The 24773-nt window shown below is 41.6% G+C and overlaps 1 protein-coding gene across 1 annotated transcript in view; it reads left to right on the forward strand.

Moving 5' to 3' along the window:
- LOC126456165 (Down syndrome cell adhesion molecule-like protein Dscam2) overlaps window positions 1-24773 on the forward strand; it is a 358605-nt gene that overhangs the window by 60286 nt on the left and 273546 nt on the right. Inside the window, exon 3 of the mRNA XM_050091919.1 lies at window positions 18763-18918. Within this exon, the coding sequence (XP_049947876.1) occupies window positions 18763-18918 (156 nt within the window). The remainder of the gene's footprint in view (window positions 1-18762; window positions 18919-24773) is intronic.

A 24773-nucleotide genomic window follows, 5' to 3' on the forward strand; every position in this document is an offset into this window, starting at 1 on the left:
AAAAGAACGCCGGATTTGAAGCTGCTGTCAATCTAATTTATTTATCTGCAGGAAGCATACAAAACACACCATTCTCTTCAGTAGATGTTGACGTTTAAACATGAAACACAATATCAGGAATACGAACCCCCTCCTGTACTAGTCCTATAACCCTTTCCACCCTGAACACCTTTTTTTTAAAAAAATGGTGAATAAAGTTGAATTCTCTGTATACTTGGGCATAGTAGACACTGGGAAAAATAATAAAAAAAACTCTTCTATAAAAAATGTAGCGGGAAAACAACTAGCACAATCGTGAGGGTCAGGTTTTATTTCACCAAAATTATTCTCTGACTTCCTGTTATTTGTTTGATATTATAAGTTACCTGAGGAACAGTTATGAATAAAAAATTATTCTTTCATTGCTTTTATTTATCAGTTGTTATAAAAAATGTTACATAGATTGCAAATCACATTCTGTGGCAAAAAAATTAATAATAATTTTTATTTACTTGTTTTGTAACACAAAGTCATGGTTCATACTGCTTCACTTTTCGTGAAATAATTTGAAACAATCCTTTCCTTTTGCAAGACATAAGTACTGATTGCATTTTATGCTCTTTGTCTTTGTCTGAAACTGCAGCGCTCATATTGACATGTTCGTGGTGACAAAATATCATTCACTGTCGGCCAGTGATCATACCCATCATATCGCTTGTCCAAACCTGGTTTCGGATGGGGTTTGTAAACTTTTGCCTTTGTGGAGGTACTTAACGTATCATCTAACGGTGTTTCAAACTCTTCAGCTCTCCTCTTCCTGTCTGGACACGACAGAAGAGCCTCAGCTAGAGACATTCTAAATTTCAACAGATCCATAATGCTCTTTTTGCCAGTCTGGTTTTCACGACAGTGCTCTCTGTAGAGAAACCAGCAGTTGACCACTGAAAGGTCTATGAAATGCAGCAAGCACTTGAGTGTCCATTTTCTGGTTCTGAACCACAATCGGTAACACTCAACCTGCTGGTCATGAATGTCTACGCCACCCATATTGGCATTGTACTGCTGAATTACAAAAGGGCAATCTACATCAAGATAGTGACCCTCCTGCTTACACCACCTTGGAACTTTACATTTTGGCTCAATGGCAGCACAAGCGGATGCTATCACGACCCTCTGACAGTCCTGCCACTCAGTAAATACTACAGCTTCATCTGCTCTAATATATGAATGACACTGTCCTCTTTTCATTCTTCCCTCTTTCAAATTAACAACCTTAATTCTGTTTATCATTATTGTGCCAGTAGCCTCAATTCCTTTCTCCTTAAGCTTTGCTAGGAGAGGAACTGTGGTAAAGTACCTATCAAAATAAACAAAACTTCCTTGTGGGCGAGTCTGTGTTAGTCGTAAAATAACAGAAGGGCCTAATCCTAATGACTTATCACCCAGAGGTGTAGTAGCCCCCTGATAAATTTCAAAATCCATGAGGTCATGATAAAGTTTTTAAGACCTACAAGCCTTCGTTTTCCTTTAACATATTGCTTCAGTTTGCAACGCCCAGTAAAAGGGATCATTTGCTCATCAGTACCGTAGTACTTAAACCTACGAGGCAAACTGTGACATCTTCTTCATACTGTGTCGATCACTGGCTGAAATTGCCACAGTCTATTAGTTTTAGCCTCTTCAGGTGGTTTTATAGTATCAACAAAGTGCACATTATTCCTGAGCGCAAGGAACCGGTCTCTAGACATAGTGTCACTAATAGCTGATAAAGAAATAGATTTCTTCCAGTACATGGGTAGCCTAGGATACCTTATGCACCCCATCATTAAATTTATCCCAAAAAACACCTTCAGTTCATGAGATGTAGTCCCTAGGGATTTCCCTGTCTTTGCAACACTATACACTGCCTCTTCAAAAAAATTTTCACTGAAATATTAACAGAAATATTCAGTAGGAGTTCCAATTGGTGAAGGACTCTAGAATTAAAAAGAAGATATATTAGTAAGAAAATGGGAATGATACACGAAATAGGTAACTCAGATCACACCTCTTTGTCACTGACTTCAACAGCACTGTAATGAATGTATGGTGGATGAAACTTCTGAACAAAATTTGATCTCCGAAAAAGCAGTGGTCTGACACCTTCTGTGACACTGTGTGAACTCCTGCGCTCTTCAGGAACTTCGGAACTTCTTCGGTACTCAAATCATCATCAGAAGAGTCGTCTGCCTGCTGAATATTTGAAGGAATAAACTCGTCGTGCCGGCCAGGGCGGCCAAGCGGTTAAAGGCGCTACAGTCTGGAACCGCGCGACCGCTACGGTCGCAGGTTCGAATCCTGCCTCGGGCATGGATGTGTGTGATGTCCTTAGGTTAGTTAGGTTTAAGTAGTTCTAAGTTCTAGGGGACTGATGACCTTAGAAGTTAAGTCCCATAGTGCTCAGAGCCATTTGAACCATTTGAAACTCGTCGTCTTCATCTGACGAAATACCACTCAAATGCGAATCCTCTAATAGAGAACGGATTTGATTGTCTGATAAACCTGCATACAATAACGGGAATGTGCATTAAAAAAATGGTTCAAATGGCTCTGAGCACTATGGTCATCAGTCCCCTAGAATTTAGAACTACTTAAACCTAACTAACCTAAGGACAGCACACAACATCCAGCCATCACGAGGCAGAGAAAATCCCTGACCCCCGCCGGGAATCGAACCCGGGAACCCGGGCGTGGGAAGCGAGAACGCTACCGCATGACCACGAGATGCGGGCTATGTGCATAAAAACTTTCCCATTCAAACCTGTTTGAAAAGCAGTAATATAGGGAGGCCAATGACACAACCAACAACACCCACTCGAGGATGAAGTTATACAGTCAACACCTAACCCGCACAATCGTGCTAGTACAAATTTAAAGCACAATTACTGTTCAAAGATATGAAGTTACTAATAATGATCAATATCACAACGTTGTACACACTATTACAAGTAACAAGATCCAGCAAATCGCCGAAACAATTCAATTTAACTTAATTATGAGCTACTAATCAGGCACCGGCATATTGCTCACTTCTCGATCAACTTAAACAACACGTGCTGCAATCTGTTGGTGCCGAATGACAACATAAACATGAGAAGCGCGTAGCGCACAACCCGCACGATCGTTGCAAGTCGGTTGGTAGCAAGGCAACAGATTCAGTTTGTCGTAAAAAAATAAAAACCTCACCCGCTTGATCGTGTGGGTTCGGGTGGAAAGGGATAGGCGATCTCTCTGTCTATGAAATTAACCACCACCTACTCACACATTTCCCCATCGGTTTCGTCGAGGACAAGTCGAATTTCTTGCTTGAATTCCAACAGATACAGGATTTGTTCTGGTAAACTCGTGACTTAGCGTACCCTCAAAGGAAAAAGCCACAAGGTGTTAGGTCACAAGATCTAAGTGACTATGTTTGGTCTCCTCGTAACGAGATTAGTCGCTCCGTGAACTTTTCACGCAACAGTGCGATTTTGTCTCCTAAAGTGTGGCAAGTTGCGTCGTCTTGTTGGAATCATAAATTCTGGATGTTCATTTCATCCAGATGGGGCCAAAGGAAACTGTGAGCATCGCACAATAACCAACTCCAGTCACCGTGACGGCTCTTCTCACAGCAGTGTCGGCTGCCTTTCCTTTCACAAACTGCCCGGCTCTTCCGCGTGAGCACGCGGCCGCGGTATAGAGAACGCTGTTTATCTAGGGAGACGTGGTGTTGGTGGCGCGATCGGAGGCGTTGCCACGGGGAGTAGTGAACTGGGACCGGCGGTGCTGGAGCGGCGACGTTCTCCACTATCGTTGTCAAGGGGGTCACATGGTTCGGATCTGTGGCGAGGAATACTGGCTCTGGCTATTGGGAAGTTTGTGGTGTAGAACGGTGTGGTGTCACCGCCAGACACCACACTTGCTAGGTGGTAGCCTTTAAATCGGCCGCGGTCCGGTAGTATACGTCGGACCCGCGTGTCGCCACTATCAGTGATTGCAGACCGAGCGCCGCCACACGGCAGGTCTTGAGAGACGTCCTAGCACTCGCCCCAGTTGTGCAGCCGACTTTGCTAGCGATGGTTCACTGACAAACTACGCTCTCATTTGCCGAGACGATAGTTAGCATAGCCTTGAGCTACGTCATTTGCTACGACCTAGCAAGGCGCCATTATCAATTGCTATTTATCTTGTGATGCATGTACCGTCAGACCGATGTTCACCAATTATGGACTAAAGTTAAGTATTCCAGAAGCTACGTACTATTTTTGCTACTATAAAGACCTTGTCATTTTCCAGACCTCACGCCATCCTGCGTGAGCGTAAACGCGTGCCCTTCGGCCTCCCGTCCTCGTGGATTGGCTGTCTTGCCAGCCCACAAAAAACGGCTTTCTTAGTGTAGAGCTTACTCAAGACTTCCATAATTGGTTTATTTGCCGTGTGGTAATCTAGTTGCTCATGGTGGCTGACTCGTGTCGGCGGAATTAAGCCACCATGTTGCTCGTCGCCTAGTGTGAATTTCGACTCCGAGAAACATTCTTGTCTGAAAGAATAGATCAAACTTCTACAAGTGAGCGAGATTGTTCAGCCCTTGTACTCGGAAGAGTCTCACTGCCACACCTGTCTCGTTCCCGGTACATTTGTAACTCGGAGAGGAGCCGTGTTGAGTTGCAAATTTCTAGTTGTTTAGCTATCTTAGTCCATGCTCGGCAGTACTGGAATTATTTTCCTATTGTACCATCTTGTTTTGTGATACCCACAGTGCGTGTGTATTATAGCACGCGTACTCAGCTTTAGCCACCTCGCTGAGTGGTGTAACTGCGGCAGTATTGAGCGTGCAGTGGTGTCCCAGACTTAATAGACGAGTCATTAGTCCGTCCCAGCTTCACGAACAGTGTGGTATGCTGCCTTATGGGACTCCTGAACCACAGTGGCTTGGCAGCTGTGCTTCTACTCTCCACGCCGGCCTGCACAATTTTCGCCGAGGAGGCCGCCGCTCCCTATGTTATGTAACGGTAAGCTAGTAACTTGAAATGGGACTACCTTCCCATCCCTATCTGAAATTCCTTTATCCTGTCAATATTTTCTGAAGAGATCAATTTAGCTAGAATTTTCAACTTTCTGGACTTCATAACGTTGTCTACACGCAGTTCCAGTAGTAAATAAAAAAGCACTCCGTCTTCAGGCCACAAGTGGCCCATCGCGACCAACCGACCGCCGTATCATCCTCAGCTGAGGATGCGGATAGGAGGGGCGTGTGGTCAGCACACCGCTCTCCCGGTCGTTATACTGGTTTCCTGTTACCAGAGCCGCTACCATTCGGTCGAGTAGCTCCTCAATTGGCATCACGAGGCTGAGTGCACCCCCAAAAATGGCAACAGCACATGGCGGCCCGGATGGTTACTCATCCAAGTGTCGGCCACGCCTGACAGCGCTTAACTTCGGTGATCTGACGGGAACCGGTGTGTCCACTGCGGCAAGGCCATTGCCAGTTCTACTAGTAAACTGCCTTTTAAAAGATTAGTGCGAACGAGTTTACTATCTCAGGGTAAATTTCAGATTAATATGTTACCCGATTTATATTAGCAACTGAGGGGAGTAGGCCGTTTGTTAATAATCCAATTTTGAAATTTCGTGATATGACGTGTGCAGTCATGTTGCACCACAAATTCTTGAAAATTTACTTGTCCCCTATTTCTGAAAAGCTACATTGTTTATTCGCTATGCTTATTTAAAATGGTTGGTGCTATTTGAGAGCAAACCAGAACACCGGTAACAATAGATTATTCAAAGTGATTTGTTTATAATTAATTAAAATACCCTTTTTAATTCTTGTACTATAAAACTCATTGAAATTGTATATGAAATAATGTGTATGTAACGAAAATCATCTGACGATTTTTATCTGTTTTTGTAAATCTTATATTTAACAATGTATTTAGTTGTTTAGTTTTATATAAAAGGAAGTTGTGCATCAGCGACAAGAGTGAGTGAGGAAGAGGCATTTAAAAGAGAGACAGTCAGAGGCAGTGAGAGAGTCAGTCATTCAGTGAGTCTTCATTATTGTCTTTAGGAAGCTTTTTGTGCGACACTCTTGTCAGACAAGAAATGTAAGCGTGACAGCGTTAGGGAGATGTTTAGCAAACTCAAGTGGCAGACTCTGCAAGAGAGGCGCTCTGCATCGCGGTGTAGCTTGCTGTCCAGGTTTCGAGAGGGTGCGTTTCTGGATGAGGTATCGAATATATTGCTTCCCCCTACTTATACCTCCCGAGGAGATCACGAATGTAAAATTAGAGAGATTCAAGCGCGCGGAGGCTTTCCGGCAGTCGTTCTTCCCGCGAACCACACGCGACTGGAACAGGAAAGGGAGGTAATGACAGTGGCACGTAAAGTGCCCTCCGCCACACACCACTGGGTGGCTTGCGAAGTATAAATGTAGATGTAGATGTATATATGTCTTCAGTGTATATCCAAATCGATCATTGCACAAAACAAGAAAAGTTATATACTCGGTGTTTTCTTTGATATCTAGTACATCAACAACGTCGAACGCTGTGACTTTCTGAAGCAACAACCCTCGAGGATATCAAAGTTGAGTATCTCGTCATATGGAGCCACTAAGTTACTGTGTGAACTTTTATTAACTGTGACTGAAATTTTCTGGTTTTCATTCGTCTTCGTGGTTGTGAATGAATGAGACCCAAACTATTAAGTTGCTCCGATGGTATGATTGAGAATTCACTATTATCAATGTCCAATCATAGACAGAACTACAAAAAGTTGTGTATTTTATTTTCACTCAGCGTCAGTGGTCATTAAAATGCTTCTCTCCTCTCAAACATTTAAGGGTGGCATTTTTAACTCTTTCACGTAAGCGCTCTTTCCCTCATTCCAAAGGCCTAAGCGGTCAGCAGGGGCCGCCGCTCGCTAACTTATTTCATTGTAATCTAGTAACTCTTTCATGTAACCGCTGTTTTTCTAATTCTATGGGCCTTAGACAGTTATTCTCTACCAATTTGGTACCCCTTGTTTTAACAGTGTAATATGTTTTTAAGCTTGGCCAAGATTTTTTAAATTATTATGGAAAGTTACTCCTGTTGTAAGCTGCCCATTCTTTTGGTTCAGTACATTATTTAATGTGGCATTCCCGCCTCCTCTTTCCTTTAACGTCGGGGCTGTAACGGCACTGACCTTGGGCACCTCACGCTGGGTTTGGTCATAGCTGACTGTATTTCGAAGGCGCGGTGCCTAGATGTAAACAGATTGTTTTTGGGTTAGATTGTTTGGGGGAAGAGACCAAACAGCGAGGTCATCGGTCTCATCGGATTAGGGAAGGACGGGGAAGGAAGTCGGCCGTGCCCTTTCAAAGGAACCATCCACGTATTTGACTGGAGCGATTTAGGGAAATCACGGAAAACCTAAATCAGGACGGCCGGACGCGGGATTGAACCGCCGTCTTCCCGAGTCCAGTGTGCTAACCACTGCGCCACCTCCCTCGGTATGTGCTTCAGTCCGTCTGTACTACTGCCTATTGTTTTTACGTTCATTTGAAGCACTATCTACTGGGTTTTTAGAATATTGTTGAAGCGAGAATAAAAATTAAGAAAAAAAAGGTGAGAAGAAAAGGCCATAACGCCAAATATTAAAATTGCTTTTCCACTCACAGAATTCTGTGGTTAGCTACGACACCGGAATTCGTTTCTCGCTGGAGATATAGAACCAGTCCTGACATTTTATACGTATTTGTCCACGAATCGCAGAGATTCTGAGATAGAGTCCCGATCCGGTACACAGTTCTAATTGACCATGAATTTTCAAATATGTGAGTGTAGACTGGGATAAATAAGTAAGAACGTAACATCTGGTAACCAGATATTAAATAAATAAATAAAACATCAGGTTTAGAGTACTGCTCTTTTACTCATATTCTCATTTCTGGAAGCTGTTGATCACTCCAAAGATGACGATTCATGGAGAAATAGCAACCAGTCGTAGTTAACCCTTTTCGCCCTGGCGATTCCAGCTGAAATTGCAAATTTCGATGAATTCTAAAGCTTATGGTACTCTTTGAATTATGCCATAAGACACACTGACACAGTAAGCTACAGAGCGCTCTAGCATGCTTCTCCATAACAACCGGCTGTTCCCCGCGTCTTCCTATCGTTTGGTGAGGTGCACAAGGCATTCGAACCTCCAGCTGCATTTCAGTCTTTCGTCGAAAAATGTAGTCAGTGTGAAGGGTGTATTTGTTCATACTAATCTGTGATTTTGTAACTCAAAGAATGGGAAAACAGCTTCCTCGTATAAGAATTTAAGTAGTTAGACCATTTGGAATCGCCGGCGGTGTGGCCGAGCGGTTCTAGGCGCTTCAGTCTGGAACCGCGCGACCGATACGGTCGCAGGTTCAAATCCTGCCTCGTGTATGGATGTCTGTGATGTCTCTAGGTTAGTTAGGTATAAGTAGTTGTAAGTTCTAGGGGACTGATGACCTCAGATGCTAAGTCCCATAGTGCTCAGAGCCATTTGAACCACCATTTGGAATCAACAAGTCACGTCTATGCAAGAACATTCCGTGGTCATACCCTTCGCGAGAGGAGAGGGCAGCATTTGCGTCCCCGCCCGTGATCAACCGCGTGAGCTCTAAAAGGAACCCATTAAATTTCGGCTACACGATAAATCACATAAATCTAGAGGCTGTCAATTCAACTAAATATCTAGAGGTTACAATTAGAACATCTTAAACTGGAACGACCACATACTTACCGTAATGTTGTGGGGAAGTCGAATTAAAGCCTGCGTTTTATTGACAGAACACTTAGAAGATGCAACAGGTCTACTCAGGAAAGTGCCTACACTACCCTTGTCCGTTCTCTGATCCTTACCAGACAGAATTGATGCAGAGCATCGAAGACGTTTAAAGAAGGGCAGCTCGTTTTGTATTATCACGAAAGGGGGGAGAGAATGTGATTGATATAATACGCTAGTTGGGATGGCAATTATTAAAACAAAGGCGTCTTTTGCATAAAAAGTTCTCGGTTTACTTGCCGCGTCAAATTTGGATAAAATCAAAGGCGTCTTTTGTTGGAGCGAGATCTATTCATGAAATTTTAGTCACCAGTTTTCACCTCCGAACGCTTTTCATTTTGTTTATACCGCCTGCAAAGGGAGAAATGATCATCGTAATGAAATAAGACAAACCTGAGCTCGCACGGAAAAATTTGAGTGTTCTTTCTTCCCGCACGCTTTCGAGGGTCCAACGTAGGCTAATAGTCTGAAAGCGGATTAAAAAATCCTCTTGCATGCAGTTAAGTGTGAATTCCAGAGTAGCCTTCTAGATGTAGATGTATCAGTTCAGTTTCCGTCTGAAGAAAAGTGAAACCTCAAAACTATCTCGTCATTCATCAGACACTGTGAAACTAACGTGAGTTGGCCCCCACCCAGCTTAGATCCTGGTAATGGTCTTGGAACATTCTACTCATGATACTGTGGTTTCCTGGTGATTAAATATACTGTACACGGAAGTGACAAAGTTCGCGGGATACCTCCTAATATCGTCTTGGGTCTACTTCTGTCCAGCGTAGTGTAGTGTGGCTTGGACTCAACAAGTCGTTGGAAGTCCCCTGCAGAAGTACTGAGCCGTGCTGCCTCTATAGTCGTCCGTAGTTGTGCATGTGTTGCCGGTGCAGAATTTTGAGCACGAATTGATCTCTCGATTATGTCCTATAAAAGTTCGGTGGAATTCATTCTTTCGCAGCGGTAACGTGCTTTCTTCGACACAAACATTTTCTGATTATTCCGTGACTAAGTAGCACATTCTGTCTCTTGCGGATAGCTGGTTACCTGCAACGTTTCTGCTACACCTTGCGGATTCTCCATTCTCACTGTGCGAGAAAATTCTGCAGAAATTCCCCTTATGAACACATCCAGCGCCCGATCCTCAGCCTTTCCAAATAAAACTCCAGCAGCATCCGGTTTCTTACTCAACTCGGAGGTTGGGTGTTCAGCTTGCGTATCCTGTTCGAAAACGCTTCCACAATCTCATTTGGCAATTTTCTGAAATTACTTAACTTTTCTCGAAAGAAACGAGCAATATTTTGTTTTTTGTTCCCTTGCTTTAGCTATTACCAACTTTGTGGTTACTTTACATTTGCCCAACAACATAAAGTGTCTGGCAGGTAGCAGATCAAATTTTAAATCTAGCTCAAAATCATTTCTTTTGGACAACTCCTTCTATTCCATGGACGAGTTTGTTTCATAACTGGTAAAAAAAAAAAAAAGAAAATTGTACCTCTAAATGTAGTTGCACGTGTAGAACTAAAAATTTCAGTAATATCAATATTAGCACTCTTCATGTGCTTTGAGGGATGAAGTAGTGAAGGCAGCAGAGGATCAAGTAGGTAAAAAGACTAGGGCTAGTAGAAATCCTTGGGTAACAGAAGAAATATTGAATTTAATTGATGAAAGGAGAAAATATAAAAATGCAGTAAGTGAAACAGGCAAAAAGGAATACAAACGTCTCAAAAATGAGATCGACAGGAAGTGCAAAATGGCTAAGCAGGGATGGCTAGAGGACAAATGTAAGGATGTAGAGGCCTATCTCACTAGGGGTAAGATAGATACTGCCTACAGGAAAATTAAAGAGACCTTTGGAGATAAGAGAACGACTTGTATGAATATCAAGAGCTCAGATGGAAACCCAGTTCTAAGCAAAGAAGGGAAAGCAGAAAGGTGGAAGGAGTATATAGAGGGTCTATACAAGGGCGATGTACTTGAGGACAATATTATGGAAATGGAAGAGGATGTAGATGAAGATGAAATGGGAGATATGATACTGCGTGAAGAGTATGACAGAGCACTGAAAGACCTGAGTCGAAACAAGGCCCCCGGAGTAGACAATATTCCATTGGAACTACTGACGGCCGTGGGAGAGCCAGTCCTGACAAAACTCTACCATCTGGTGAGCAAGATGTATGAAACAGGCGAAATACCCTCAGACTTCAAGAAGAATGTAATAATTCCAATCCCAAAGAAAGCAGGTGTTGACAGATGTGAAAATTACCGAACTATCAGCTTAATAAGTCACAGCTGCAAAATACTAACACGAATTCTTTACAGACGAATGGAAAAACTAGTAGAAGCCAACCTCGGGGAAGATCAGTTTGGATTCCGTAGAAACACTGGAACACGTGAGGCAATACTGACCTTACGACTTATCTTAGAAGAAAGATTAAGGAAAGGCAAACCTACGTTTCTAGCATTTGTAGACTTAGAGAAAGCTTTTGACAATGTTGACTGGAATACTCTCTTTCAAATTCTAAAGGTGGCAGGGGTAAAATACAGGGAGCGAAAGGCTATTTACAATTTGTACAGAAACCAGATGGCAGTTATAAGAGTCGAGGGACATGAAAGGGAAGCAGTGGTTGGGAAGGGAGTAAGACAGGGTTGTAGCCTCTCCCCGATGTTATTCAATCTGTATATTGAGCAAGCAGTAAAGGAAACAAAAGAAAAATTCGGAGTAGGTATTAAAATTCATGGAGAAGAAATAAAAACTTTGAGGTTCGCCGATGACATTGTAATTCTGTCAGAGACAGCAAAGGACTTGGAAGAGCAGTTGAATGGAATGGACAGTGTCTTGAAAGGAGGATATAAGATGAACATCAACAAAAGCAAAACAAGGATAATGGAATGTAGTCTAATTAAGTCGGGTGATGCTGAGGGAATTAGATTAGGAAATGAGGCACTTAAAGTAGTAAAGGAGTTTTGCTATTTGGGGAGCAAAATAACTGATGATGGTCGAAGTAGAGAGGATATAAAATGTAGGCTGGCAATGGCAAGGAAAGCGTTTCTGAAGAAGAGAAATTTGTTAACATCCAGTATTGATTTAAGTGTCAGGAAGTCATTTCTGAAAGTATTCGTATGGAGTGTAGCCATGTATGGAAGTGAAACATGGACGATAAATAGTTTGGACAAGAAGAGAATAGAAGCTTTCGAAATGTGGTGCTACAGAAGAATGCTGAAGATTAGATGGGTAGATCACATAACTAATGAGGAAGTATTGAATAGGATTGGGGAGAAGAGAAGTTTGTGGCACAACTTGACCAGAAGAAGGGATCGGTTGGTAGGACATGTTCTGAGGCATCAAGGGATCACCAATTTAGTATTGGAGGGCAGCGTGGAGGGTAAAAATCGTAGAGGGAGACCAAGAGATGAATACACTAAGCAGATTCAGAAGGATGTAGGTTGCAGTAGGTACTGGGAGATGAAAAAGCTTGCACAGGATAGAGTAGCATGGAGAGCTGCATCAAACCAGTCTCACGACTGAAGACCACAACAACAACAACATGTGTGTATATATGTCTTGTAATCTGACTTGTTCCACGTCACATCGATAAAATAATCTTGAAAATGATCTGTGGAACGTGACATAACTAAACTAAACTCAAAAGCTCATGGTACAAGAAGTATGTCTTAGCCTCACCTGACATGCGCAGTTTGGCAATGTGCAGTGATGTTCGTTCAGACCAGTTGCACAAGCTGGCTGCGGATAACACATCCTGAATAAAACATAGTGACATACTCCGACGTTTTGCCAGAAAAAGAGGAAATAAGACTAGCCGTTACAGGATTCGCGGATGGGAAAGGTATTGCCAAAATTGATTTTAAATCATTAGGACATGATTGTGAAGGACCTCCCATTTGACTACGTAATAATGTAACCTGTTTTGTCAGAGCCGATACCGTGTCTGCTGCAGTAGCTGCTCGCGTTTGTGCAGTTTTCTTTTCTGCCGTAGTAAGCCTTTCACACCACACACGATATACACTACAACGAATATCAAATTTTCCAATTACTTCGTCTCATCGACACCCAATGACACTTAACAGAGTTCTCTTTTGCATGACCATACTGAAAGTGGAATGTATGACAGGAATAAGCCTGCCGGCCGCGGTGGCCGTGCGGTTCTAGGCGCTGCAGTCCGGAACCGCGGGTCTGCTACGGTGGCAGGTTCGTATCCTGCCTCAGGCATGGATGTGTGTGATGTCCTTAGGGGACTGATGACCTAAGATGTTAAGTCCCATAGTGCTCATAGTCATTTTTTAGGAATAAGCCTATCACCATGCGTTATGTGTCTAGACAAGTTACAAATTTTACAATCTACCAGTACAAAAACACTTTACTACTGGACAAAGGGAAATCCGGAAAAAATCCGCGAATTTTCTCATCCGGAAGAATTTTTCATTGTTTTAGTTTCGAGTTAATTTTTTGTAATTTTGACTGGTAAGAATTAGTAGTCTATAAAAGAATTTTACTTTAGCCCGCTACTGCAGTATAATATTGTAGTAATATATCATAAACGAGAGAAAAACACCAATATAAAACTTGCAAAGAAAATGCGCCATTTACAACAATAAAACGCAGTGGACACAAGCGTCCGCAAACAACAAAATGTGTCAAAGGCTTTAGGACGAAGAGTGGGCAATACTTCGTAACAAAAAACTGCTTTCCATGAACGTGGCTTCATGACAATTTCAACTAGGGTCGTTTGAGCAATGGCCGGTGATTCATGAGCAGAGATGAAGTCGCGTATCGGCGGCACCTTCTACTTCTAGATTCTTGTAGTGTGACTGTTAAATGCATACGCAGTACCTGCAAGCAGCAAGATTCACGCGTGCGCAGAGCAGTCGAAGTTGGAATGGTCTCCACGTAACCCGCTTTTACGTTTCGTGATTTTGCTTTTCTTCCTTCGTTTACAACTCTCACGTCAAATAAAAACAAAACGGATTTCTGTGGCTGGGAGCTATCAAATGAATTAAAATACATTCATATAATTACGGAAAACTAAAATATGTTATTAGTTCCAGTTTGCTGATTTTATTTTGTGTCCACGTTACTGGCAATCAAGCACTAATCGCTTTGAAGAACAATGAAGTTATTTTTTTCGGTTTGCTAAAGAAATTTGGTTTTTATTAATCTTTTCCGCAGAGGCAGTAAATTTATTTGGAATGGAGAGTTTCATTCCAAAACTATTAGCTAGTTTCAACTGTTCGCTGAATTTCAAGTGCACGTTTTCATCTTCTGGTACATACGGCAGTATGCCATAATAAAGAACCAAACATGAGACGATACAGCAACGGTACGCCAAGAGAATTGGCTTCCCGAATACCACACTGAAAAGGTTTAGCAGAATTCATATGTATCTGTCTTCCGCGAAACACAGTGTTTCTCCATCACAAGACTTGTTTCTGAACTTGTCTGTTCCCTTCTCTAGGCTTGACGTTATTCCTTAATATGTGTTATTTAGGGCTTAAATTTACAGAACGCTATTCGTCAGTAAATTATAGACTGGAAGCACACCGTGTTTTATCATTGTAACTCTCCACAAGGCTTTGTATTTATTCCTGGAGTAGAATATAAACTGTGATTCTTGAGTTTCTCCCGGCGTATTTGATAATCAAAATATCCACGGGTGTACTGCCAGTCTACAATGTCCAACGGGCACAATATTTCGGCGATCATACATGTCGCCATTATCAGGCGAACTGACGGACTGAGCTCCTGTGAACGTGCCGGCACGGAGATCCGTACGCTAAGGCTGCTCAGGGGGAACTGGTTTCGTCGCAAGTAACGTTTTTAATTTTTATACAGTTTGAGAAAGTCATGAAAAGCTTATTATTCTTAGTTCTGGTGTATAAAAGCCTTCTTTTTAATTCTTGCAAGAAAATTGTACCTATTCTTTATTACAAGCTTTTTGCAGTGCTGTGTGGATGTAAACTTCAATGGAAATGCTACTTAACAGTATTGCAGTGAACCATAAAAAAAAGTCTATGTTGAAGTCGCCACCAAGCGAAATTCTAATGTACTTTGAGCTACGTCATCGCAGCTGCTCATGTGCAGTAATCATGTCTCCTGGTGCTCTCTGGCAACCAAACGAATCTAAAATTCGTAAACAACTCTCAGGAAAATATTATGAACGGTGGTTTGAGAAGCGTTACTTTCAAAGTAAATTTATTTTTACGGAAGATAAATTATGTTAGGTGTGAGACTATGTGATGAATTTCTTAAATCACAGAGCGTTTGACTCTCATTCAAACCTTAACACTTCCAGCACCAGCCGCTTGGAAAAATTTTGGGCCCTGAAGACCAGCCATTTATGCCATTACTTCAAGTTTTACCAGTAGGCTTACATTTGCATTTGATATATCTTAAAGGATTAACATACGCTAAAAAGACCTATATTATACGTGAAAGCTCAGCTTTTCTTATAGCTATACTGTATGTTTATTTATGTAAACCTTGAACTTTCGTTTTTGTGTGTTAATGGTAATTGACAGTGATGTTCCTATTAGCTGACTACATCACATGCCCTATACTCTCAATAACTGCTTTAATTTACTGGCGAGACAAAGTAACATAAACTATGATTGGCTGACAGACGAGCGTCACAATTTCGATTTCAGTGCTTCGGAAACTTGCAGCGTACATGTTGCTGCACATCAAAGATCTTTCCAAAACGCATTATTTTTTGCTGGGTTTCGTTTCCTAAAGTGCCTGGAAGTTTTACGCTGGTATATAAAACCTTTACCATTCAAAAGATTGATAAGTTATACAGTTCCGAGGGAAAGTGTATTGTCACTTAACATGGAGAAAGTGTATCTACACCCGAAAAATATGTATCTTCACCCCAGAAAAACTGGGAAATTCGGGAAAAATCCAGAATCTTTTTTTTCTTGTCCACGTACACACCCTGTTACTAAATGGTTCAAATGGCTCTGAGCACTATGGGACTTAACATCTGTGGTCATCAGTCCCCTAGAACTTAGAACTAATTAAACCTAACTAACCTAAGGACATCACACACATCCATGCCCGAGGCAGGATTCGAACCTGCGACCGTAGCAGCCACGCGGTTCCTGACTGAGCGCCTAGAACTGCGAGATCACCGCGGCCGGCACCCTGTTACTACAATTTCCCTTAAATTCAGATAACGGGCTTTGTAAAAAGTAGCTCTGAACACTATTTCTTATTCTGGACATGATCACCACCAAAACATACTTGTGTGAGAAACAAAGCATTTCAGTGACTCACCCCACAATTTTTGTAACTGCCGGTGTGGCTCTGTACGAAATCCTTTGTACCTTCTGATGTAGATGCTGCAAGGTCAGAAGCAGGACCACTTCCTGACACCAATTTTGTAAGAGGTGACTATTGGGAGGGCGTAAGTAGGGCTGGTTCTGTGTCAGAAGGCACTCTCCCAGTTCACTCCTTGCCAGTTTTCCTTGGAAGGGTGGTAGTGACCTGTGGTCACTGGTGGGCGCAGTGCATGAAGATTCAGAATTATTTATTTATTTCCATGAAAATACAGGTAGCATCTTGAGTCATGGTTGGTATTGTCAGTCAATGCCTGCTGAGGAATCGCATTGTAAGCGGCATTCAGCCCACTCAAGGCAGCTGAATCTCCACTTGTTGAGGCCCCAGCACTGGCTGTATCATGATGCTGAAGTGGTGGATGGTAGCGGCACATATGCTGAACTTACACATGCTGACTTGGGAAGTGCCCTGTCCACTCCAGCTCACCACCTTTCTTCGTCATCCGTCGTACCCTGATGACAGTTATCCTATAGCCGAGAAGTTTGATGATACTGAAACTTCCTGGCAGATTAAAACTGTATGCCGGGCCAAGACTCGAACTTGGGATGATACTGGCCTGCCATCCAGGTATGAGCTATTCGGTTAACTGGAATGTTAGAAACGTTGATTTCCTGATCATGATGGGTAAAAAAGGCCTCTAAGTACTCCAATCTGTGACAGGGAAAGACTGTGTTGTTGAATTCCATGACCAGTGATTGTTATGAGGTAGCTAATCCTCCCAGTGGTGATGGTTCAATTCCACCTCTGTCCATCCTGATTTAGGTTTTCCGTGATTTCCCTAAATCGCTCCAGGCAAATGCCAGGATGGATCCTTTCAAAGGACACAGCCGACTTCCTTCCCTGTTCTTCCATAATCCAATGAGACCGATGACATCACTGTCTGGTCTCCTTCCCCAAACAACCCAACGCCTCCCAGTGGCAGGTGTTATTCTCCATAGCGCACAGGAAATCTACAGCAGATTTGTGCCAGATATCACTTTGTTGCAGTCAGGGAATTGAGTGCTAACATTATGTACACCATTGATCCATCTGACCGACTGCCCTATGAGCTAAACTGCTGGGGTATTTACGGAGTGAAGTAGTGGCTGATGTTTATACATCATCATTCATCATGACTGCATAGAGCTTGCTATTACCGAGGCATCAGCAGTTTTTCTTGTGCTGTGCTTGTTTAGCAAGTTTGTTATAGTATAGAATTGGTTCATAAAAGCTCTTGCTACCATTTGTTGCATTTGCCTTAGCCTTAAAGATGACATGAGCTGTTTACCTGCTCTGACCGACTACATTCTGCTGAACCCTGCTATGTGGCTTGCCAGAAATGCTGATGTTGTGGCTTGCTCTGAACCAGTCCTGGTTATGAAATGTTTTCATTGTGGCTGCCTCGTGTTGTAATGTAGAGAGATAGCTTCATTCTGGGACTTTGAAAATTTTACCTGTTTCACTGCCCTGTACAAGACTAGCATGCAACACCACCTGCTAGTGCCGATACATATTGAGCAGAGAACTAGGGTCACAATGACACTGCTACAGGGATAGATAGTAGCACCTCTTGTTTATATTATATCTTGTGTTTTTATTGTTTTGAATCTAAGAAATTATGTTTCACAACCCTCAGTATCGAGCAGAGTTTTGTGAACCTGATATCTCATTGCAAAATTACTCACAGGTTTATAAAAATTTGACCGAGTGATTTTTATGGCTGATGAGCAGAGGGGAGTGGGCAAGGAAAATGTATGGTTGTAGAGGTGTGTTCTGGCACCTAAACATTTAGAAACTAAGCACTGCTATAAACATATAAACCAGAGATTCTCGTAGTATTCAGTCCCTTAAGCAATGTTCTATTGTGCCTCATGGGACAGACGGACGCAGGCTCCTCCATCCTGTCCTGGAAAACATACAACATCAATTTCAGGCCAGAATATCTAATGGCTGGCTCCTCATTATGCACGCACAATATTTCACTCTGTCTCTGCAAAGGAATTTTGTGTAACAGCTCTGACATTACGTTCTGCAAGAACTACACACTCCCCCTCCCTCTATTCTGCACTTCTCTCTCAGTGTGTGTGACAACAGGTGTTGTCCCATTAACTAGTCGTCTTTGATATCTGACCACACATAAACTGAAAAATGGTGCTCATGGATTGTGAACTGCTTAAAGTTTGTTATGTAGATTTACACCCAACCACACATGGATGTTTTTTTTATTTTTTAAATTAACTGTGCATGATTGTTGCAGCTGCCAATTCTAAATAAAAGCTTTTCCAGAAACTGTGATCAGCTAGGGATTGCTGCTTTAACTAGTGTGACTGGCTGTGTTACAGCTTTAAGACTCATTTACAGAGCATTCCCTTGGTGTCAGATTGTCTCCTAGCAAATTATACATAGAAAAGGGCAAGGTAAAAAGTGTAAGTTGTCACAGAGATCCCACTGGTACCAGTTTTTAAAAAAATGACTTTTGATGGTATAATATGAGCAACAATCTAAACCAAGTGTGTAATTAGATTTGCAGTATAGGTAGTTCCTCAACATTTCTTGCATGCTACATTCAATAAATATCACTTAACTTATCTTTATTATGAAATATGAAATAAGTTGTTCATACTGTCCCCTTTTTTTTTTAGGAAAGGCTTTACCTGAAAACCATAGACATCTTGTGTTTCCAAATGGCACATTAGTAATAAGAAATATACACAAGAGTGATAATGCTGGATATGTGTGTGTGGCTTCCAATCCTGATGGCCAAACTTCGAGGAGCAAGCTGAATGTCCAGGTCATGGGTAAGAAATATTAAAATGAGTAATGCCTTAACTGCAAGAATGTAATGCTACAACAGTTTTAATAACTAAAAGATTCTTTCTGCTGTATTACATACAGAAATTTAAAGTGATTGCCTATTATACATCATTAGATTTCTGCATTATCAGGCACAATTTAATAATGAAAGTTTCATCTTTTTAAGAAACATGGAACACTAATAATGAACAAGAAAACAGGAAAACAGGTGACTACTACGAACTATATAGTAAATACATTATATAAAACAAAGATGAGGTGACTTACCGAACAAAAGCGCTGGCAGGTCGATAGACACACAAACAAACACAAACACACACACAAAATTCAAGCTTTCGCAACAAACTGTTGCCTCATCAGGAAAGAGGGAAGGAGAGGGGAAGACGAAAGGAAGTGGGTTTTAAGGGAGAGGGTAAGGAGTCATTCCAATCCCGGGAGCGGAAAGACTTACCTTAGGGGGAAAAAAGCACAGGTATACACTCGCACACACGCACATATCCATCCACACATACAGACACAAGCAGACATATTTAAATATGTCTGCTTGTGTCTGTATGTGTGGATGGATATGTGCGTGTGTGCGAGTGTATACCTGTCCTTTTTTCCCCCTAAGGTAAGTCTTTCCGCTCCCGGGATTGGAATGACTCCTTACCCTCTCCCTTAAAATCCACTTCCTTTCGTCTTCCCCTCTCCTTCCCTCTTTCCTGCTTAGGCAACAGTTTGTTGCGAAAGCTTGAATTTTGTGTGTGTGTTTGTGTTTGTTTGTGTGTCTATCGACCTGCCAGCGCTTTTGTTCGGTAAGTCACCTCAACTTTGTTTTTATATATAATTTTTCCCACGTGGAATGTTTCCTTCCATTATATATATATATATATATATATATATATATATATATATATATATATATATATATATATATACATACATACTGCAGCATGGTGAAGGGACTGAAAGAATGTATGATGATGGAAAAGAAATTAGTCAGATTTTTATGGGAGATGCAAATTTAATTATGATAAGGGACTAGAATCCAATAGTAGAAAAAGGAAGATAATGAAAAATAGTAGGAGATAGCCTTGGGGGGAAGGGGATGGGGGGGGAGGGGGGAGGAGAACTGAAAGGTAAAGCCACCTGGAAGGATCTTGAACGGTACAGTTAATCCTCACAAACAGTTGGTTTAATAATAATGAGAGAAGGTTATATTTTTTCAGACACCTTGGGACTCCAGAAGGTTTCAGATATTTTTTTTTTTTAAACTGACATATTGTCATAGGGAAGCATGTGACCTTATAAATATTCATATAATACTTTATTACGTCAAGATTGTCTGATTACTGCTTTACTGGTTTCAGCAACTTATTGTCACCTTCAGATGTGAGAATTAATCCGCAAACATTTTCTTCATGAAATATAAACTCAGGTTATATGTGTTCTGAACATCTTGAAATGGTATAAAATATGTCAATGGAATATGCATCATATTATCACATCATAAAAACTTTCTTGTAAGTAGATGCAGCCTGTAGGAAAATTGAGCAGATCTTTGGAGGAAAGAGAAGCAGCTGTATGAGTATCAATAGCTCAATTGGGAAAAAGTGCATGTAAAGAAAAGTGCAAGGAACATATAGATGAACAATGCAAATGAAAAAACTTGAAGTTAATTTTGTGGAAAGGGAAGAGGAAGTAGGTGAAGATGAGAGGGGAAATGTGATACTGCAAGAAGAATTAAGCACAGAAATGCTGAAGTTAAAACATGGCACCTAAATCAGATAACATTCCCACAAAACTGATGAGATTCCTGGGAGAACCAGCCATGGTGAAACTATTCCAACTTGTATGCAAGATATATCACAGAGCTGAAATACCTTCACTCTTCAAAAATAATAATTCTATTTAGAATAAGGTAGGTGCACACAGGTGTGAATATTACAGAGCCAAAAGTTTAATAAGATGCTAACACACATTATTTATAAAATAACAGAATGATTAGTAGAAGCTAAACTTGAGTAAGATCAGTTTGGGTCCTCAAGGCATGTAAGAACACATAAGGTAAGAGAGACCCTATATCTTATCTTACAAAATAAAACAAAGTTAAGATAATTCTGTTTCTAATGTATTCGGAGATATATGAAGCTCTTGCCATCATTGACAGGAATCATGCACAGAAATCTGAAGATAATAGGGATAAAATATGGGAAACAAAAGGTTATCTGCAACTTGAACAGAAGAAAGTCAATGGGCAGAACAGTCTGCACAACGAGCAAATAGTAAAGGAAACCAAAGAGTTTGGAAAAGGAATTGAACTTCAGAGGGAATTATAAAAACTTTAATGTTTACATATGATATTGTGATCATATCAGAGACAGTTAAAGGCTTGGAAGATCAATTTAACTGATTGGATAATGTAGGAAATATGCTTAAAGATGAATATCAGAAAATGCAAAACAAGAATAATGGAATACAGTTAAATTAAATCAGTTTATACTAGGGGAGTTAGATTAGAAAATGAGACACTGAAACTGATTGAAAAGTGTTGCTATTTTGTCAGTAAAATAACTGACAATGGCTGAAGTAGAGAGGATATAAAATGCAGACTGGCAACAGAAAGAAAAGAGTTATTTGTTAGCTTCAAATATAAATTTATAACAACAATAGAAATTCCTGAATGGAATAACACGTAAAATAAAGGAAAGGCAGTCACTCACCTATAGTTGACTGATATGCAGTGCATAGGAAAATGCAACAGAAAATAGTGTTCACACTACTTTTCGAGCTCTTGCTGTTTCTCTAGAAAAAGTACACAAAGTGACACATAAACGCACACACCCATGGCCATGATGAGACATGTTGATTATCAGTTACTGAGAGCAGTTGTCTTGGTAGATGAAAGTGGGGACAGGGTAGAGAAAGATGCACAAGACAAGGAACAGGTAGTTGGATAATGTGAAGCTGGTTTTCAGGTCTTTTGACAGATGACCCAGAGGTTGCCCAACAAGACAAAAGGAGTTTGCAGGCAAGAGCATGTAAGAGACAGATAGAGAGGGGGAGGGGGAAGAGAGGGGAGGAAAGCAGAGCAAGCTGGATATGAAGTGAAAGAGAGAATGGGAAGAGATAAAGGTAAAGGGGTGAAGGTGTGGAAATGGGGGAAAGGGGGAAGGGAGAGTGAGAGTGTGAGAGAGAGAGAGAGAGAGAGAGAGAGAGAGAGAGAGAGAGATTCCATGTGGGGTGGGGGGGGGGGGGGATTGGTAGGAAAAGGCAATACATGATCTGGACAGTGAGGGAATGGTGTGAACAGAAGACAGAAGGGAAGAGGGATGGTGATGCAGAGGTTTACACCAGGAGAATTTTGAGGATGCAAGATGTGCTGAAGAGACAATTCCCACCAGTGTAGTTCACAGCAAGTTATGCTGAAAGGGTGTATTCAAATGGTGCACATAGTGAAGTAGCTTTTGAAGTCATTTGCCTTGTGCTGCACTGCATACTTGGCTAATGCATGGTCAAGTTCACAATTTGCCACAGTTTGGTGGTGGCCATACGTGTGAGTAGACAGCTAATACTTGTCATGCCCACAGACAATGCTGCACAGTGACTGCAGTATAACCTGATGTTTGAAGTGGCTGCATTCACATGTAGCTCTGCCATTTACAAGTGAGGAACTTCCTGGGACTGGGCTGCAGCAGGAGGTGATGGATGGGTGTATGAGACAGAGCTTGAATCTGGGCCAACTACAAAGGAATGATCCATGACTTCAACAGGTGCTTCACTATGTGAACCATTTGGGTTTTCCTTCCCAGCGGTAGTTTCTCTGAATTATGTGTGTTGGAATTGTCTTTCCAGCATATGCTGCTCTCTCTCAATCCTACAGACCTAAACCTATGCTAACCTGTTTTCCACTGTCTCATGTTACACTCTATTCACACAATTTCCTCCCCATTCACATCAAGTACTGTCTTCTCCTACCACTGTTCCCACCCCTCCCACCTGTCCCACATGGGCATTCTCTCTCTCTTTTTCTCTCTCCCCTCCAATTACCCCTTTTCTCATTCCTTTCCCTTTCTCCCTTCCTCCTTCCCCTTCATCTCCACCATCCTTACTTTCCTCCCATCCCTTTCTTTCTGTCCCTTCCACATCTCTATCTATTCTAGCTCAGTTTCATCTTGTTCTGCAGACTCTGAGTAATCTGTCAAAATATCCAGCTCACACTTATTCCACCTCACCTCATGTATGCTTCCCTACCATCCTTCCCATCTCCATTTACCAAGGCAACTTCTCTCAATAATTGACACCAGTCAGTCTCACTGTGGCACAGTGTGTGTGTTTTTGATGGCTGTATGTGTCAATGTGTAGATTTTTGCTAAAGAAAGAGCAAGAGCTTGAAACCTAATATGAATACTGTTTTCTGTCATATGTTTCTATGCACCACACCTCAGTTAGCTATAGGTGAGTGTTTGCCTTTCCTTTATTTTACAGTTTATTCCATCCAGGGATTTCCATGTTGTTAAACATTGCTGATTTGGCTGTCTTCCTTCCCATCCCTTTTTACCATTGTTAGTGTCATTATTTACATACTTGCAACTCATTTCTCCATGCTTTATTCCTTAACATGTCTATACTTTATTCTCCTCTACAGTAACTGCCTTCAAAATATGCACTGGCCTTCCTCTGTTAAGCAATTTGAATGCCCTCTATTCTAACAGCCCTCCACACTAACAACAGCCGCACTACGATTCCCTGCTAACGCGGTGACACCCGCTTTTCAAACATTTAATTCCAGCTCTGTTTTTAACACAGTAGCGACTTGTGTTGCCCATCTTAACTGTTAGTCAATCACGCTTGTTTGTTTACGATCCCATTGTATGATGGTGCATGTTAATATAAGGTTATGTGTCTCCTGTATGGCAACACTTCAGTGTTACTCTTTTTGCCTGCAGCCTTTAGCACTTCGTAATTGAAACCTGGCAACAGCATTAATGCTAAGAACTGTCAGGGATCTTCTTAAGACATGTTAGCTGTACTTATTGCTTCTCTATAACACTTTGTGATCTTGCTTTGAACTTCCCACATAGTTCCCTATAAAGTAGGCCTACCCACCAATTATTTCCATTACTGGTATAATCCTTCAACCATAAATTTTCACCTACTTATTTTCAACCTTTTTTAACCAGCTGTCACCTGTCTTTTTCAGTCATCCCTTTTGTGTCCATACAACTTAATCAACAATCCCTGCTCATACTATCTCTGCCAATTCTGAAAACTCTTTATTTTCCATAGCGAAACTCCAGTAAACATCCTCTTTCAGAAATCCTGTCTGGCACATGGTATTCTATGTAATGCGCTAATCATTAAGATTGGTGTTTCTTGCTGTGTCCCATCATATACCAACAACCTTTACCTTTGTTAGTTTCTTCAACCCATCACCCACACCAGTCTGGTTCTTCATAATAATACAATCCAAGCTTGTACCATACTTGATTGCATCTACTCCTTTCTCAAAATCCTTTTACTCTGTGACCACGACTTCCTGAATGCTGTCACTGCAATATAAACTCTTGCCTACAGCAGCTGAACAGCATTCGCAGCACCATGCAAGGAGGTTGTCCCAGCTACTCCTGTCTTATGCCAAGATGGGAACACCTCTAGCCAATAAAGAGCCTACCACTCTGATTCAATCCCCCTGTCAACCCCTCATAGCTCCATGACCATCCCTTGCTGACTTACTCCACCTTCCACATCCCCTAAATCTTCCTCCATGCTCCATGAGAAACACAGCTCATGAGCACTCATCACTGAGCACTGCTAGAATTCTGACCTCTGCAGAAGTCCTAGTACTTTCTAAATG

Source organism: Schistocerca serialis, chromosome 2 (genome assembly GCF_023864345.2).
Source record: "Schistocerca serialis cubense isolate TAMUIC-IGC-003099 chromosome 2, iqSchSeri2.2, whole genome shotgun sequence".
Classification (NCBI taxonomy): domain Eukaryota; kingdom Metazoa; phylum Arthropoda; class Insecta; order Orthoptera; family Acrididae; genus Schistocerca; species Schistocerca serialis.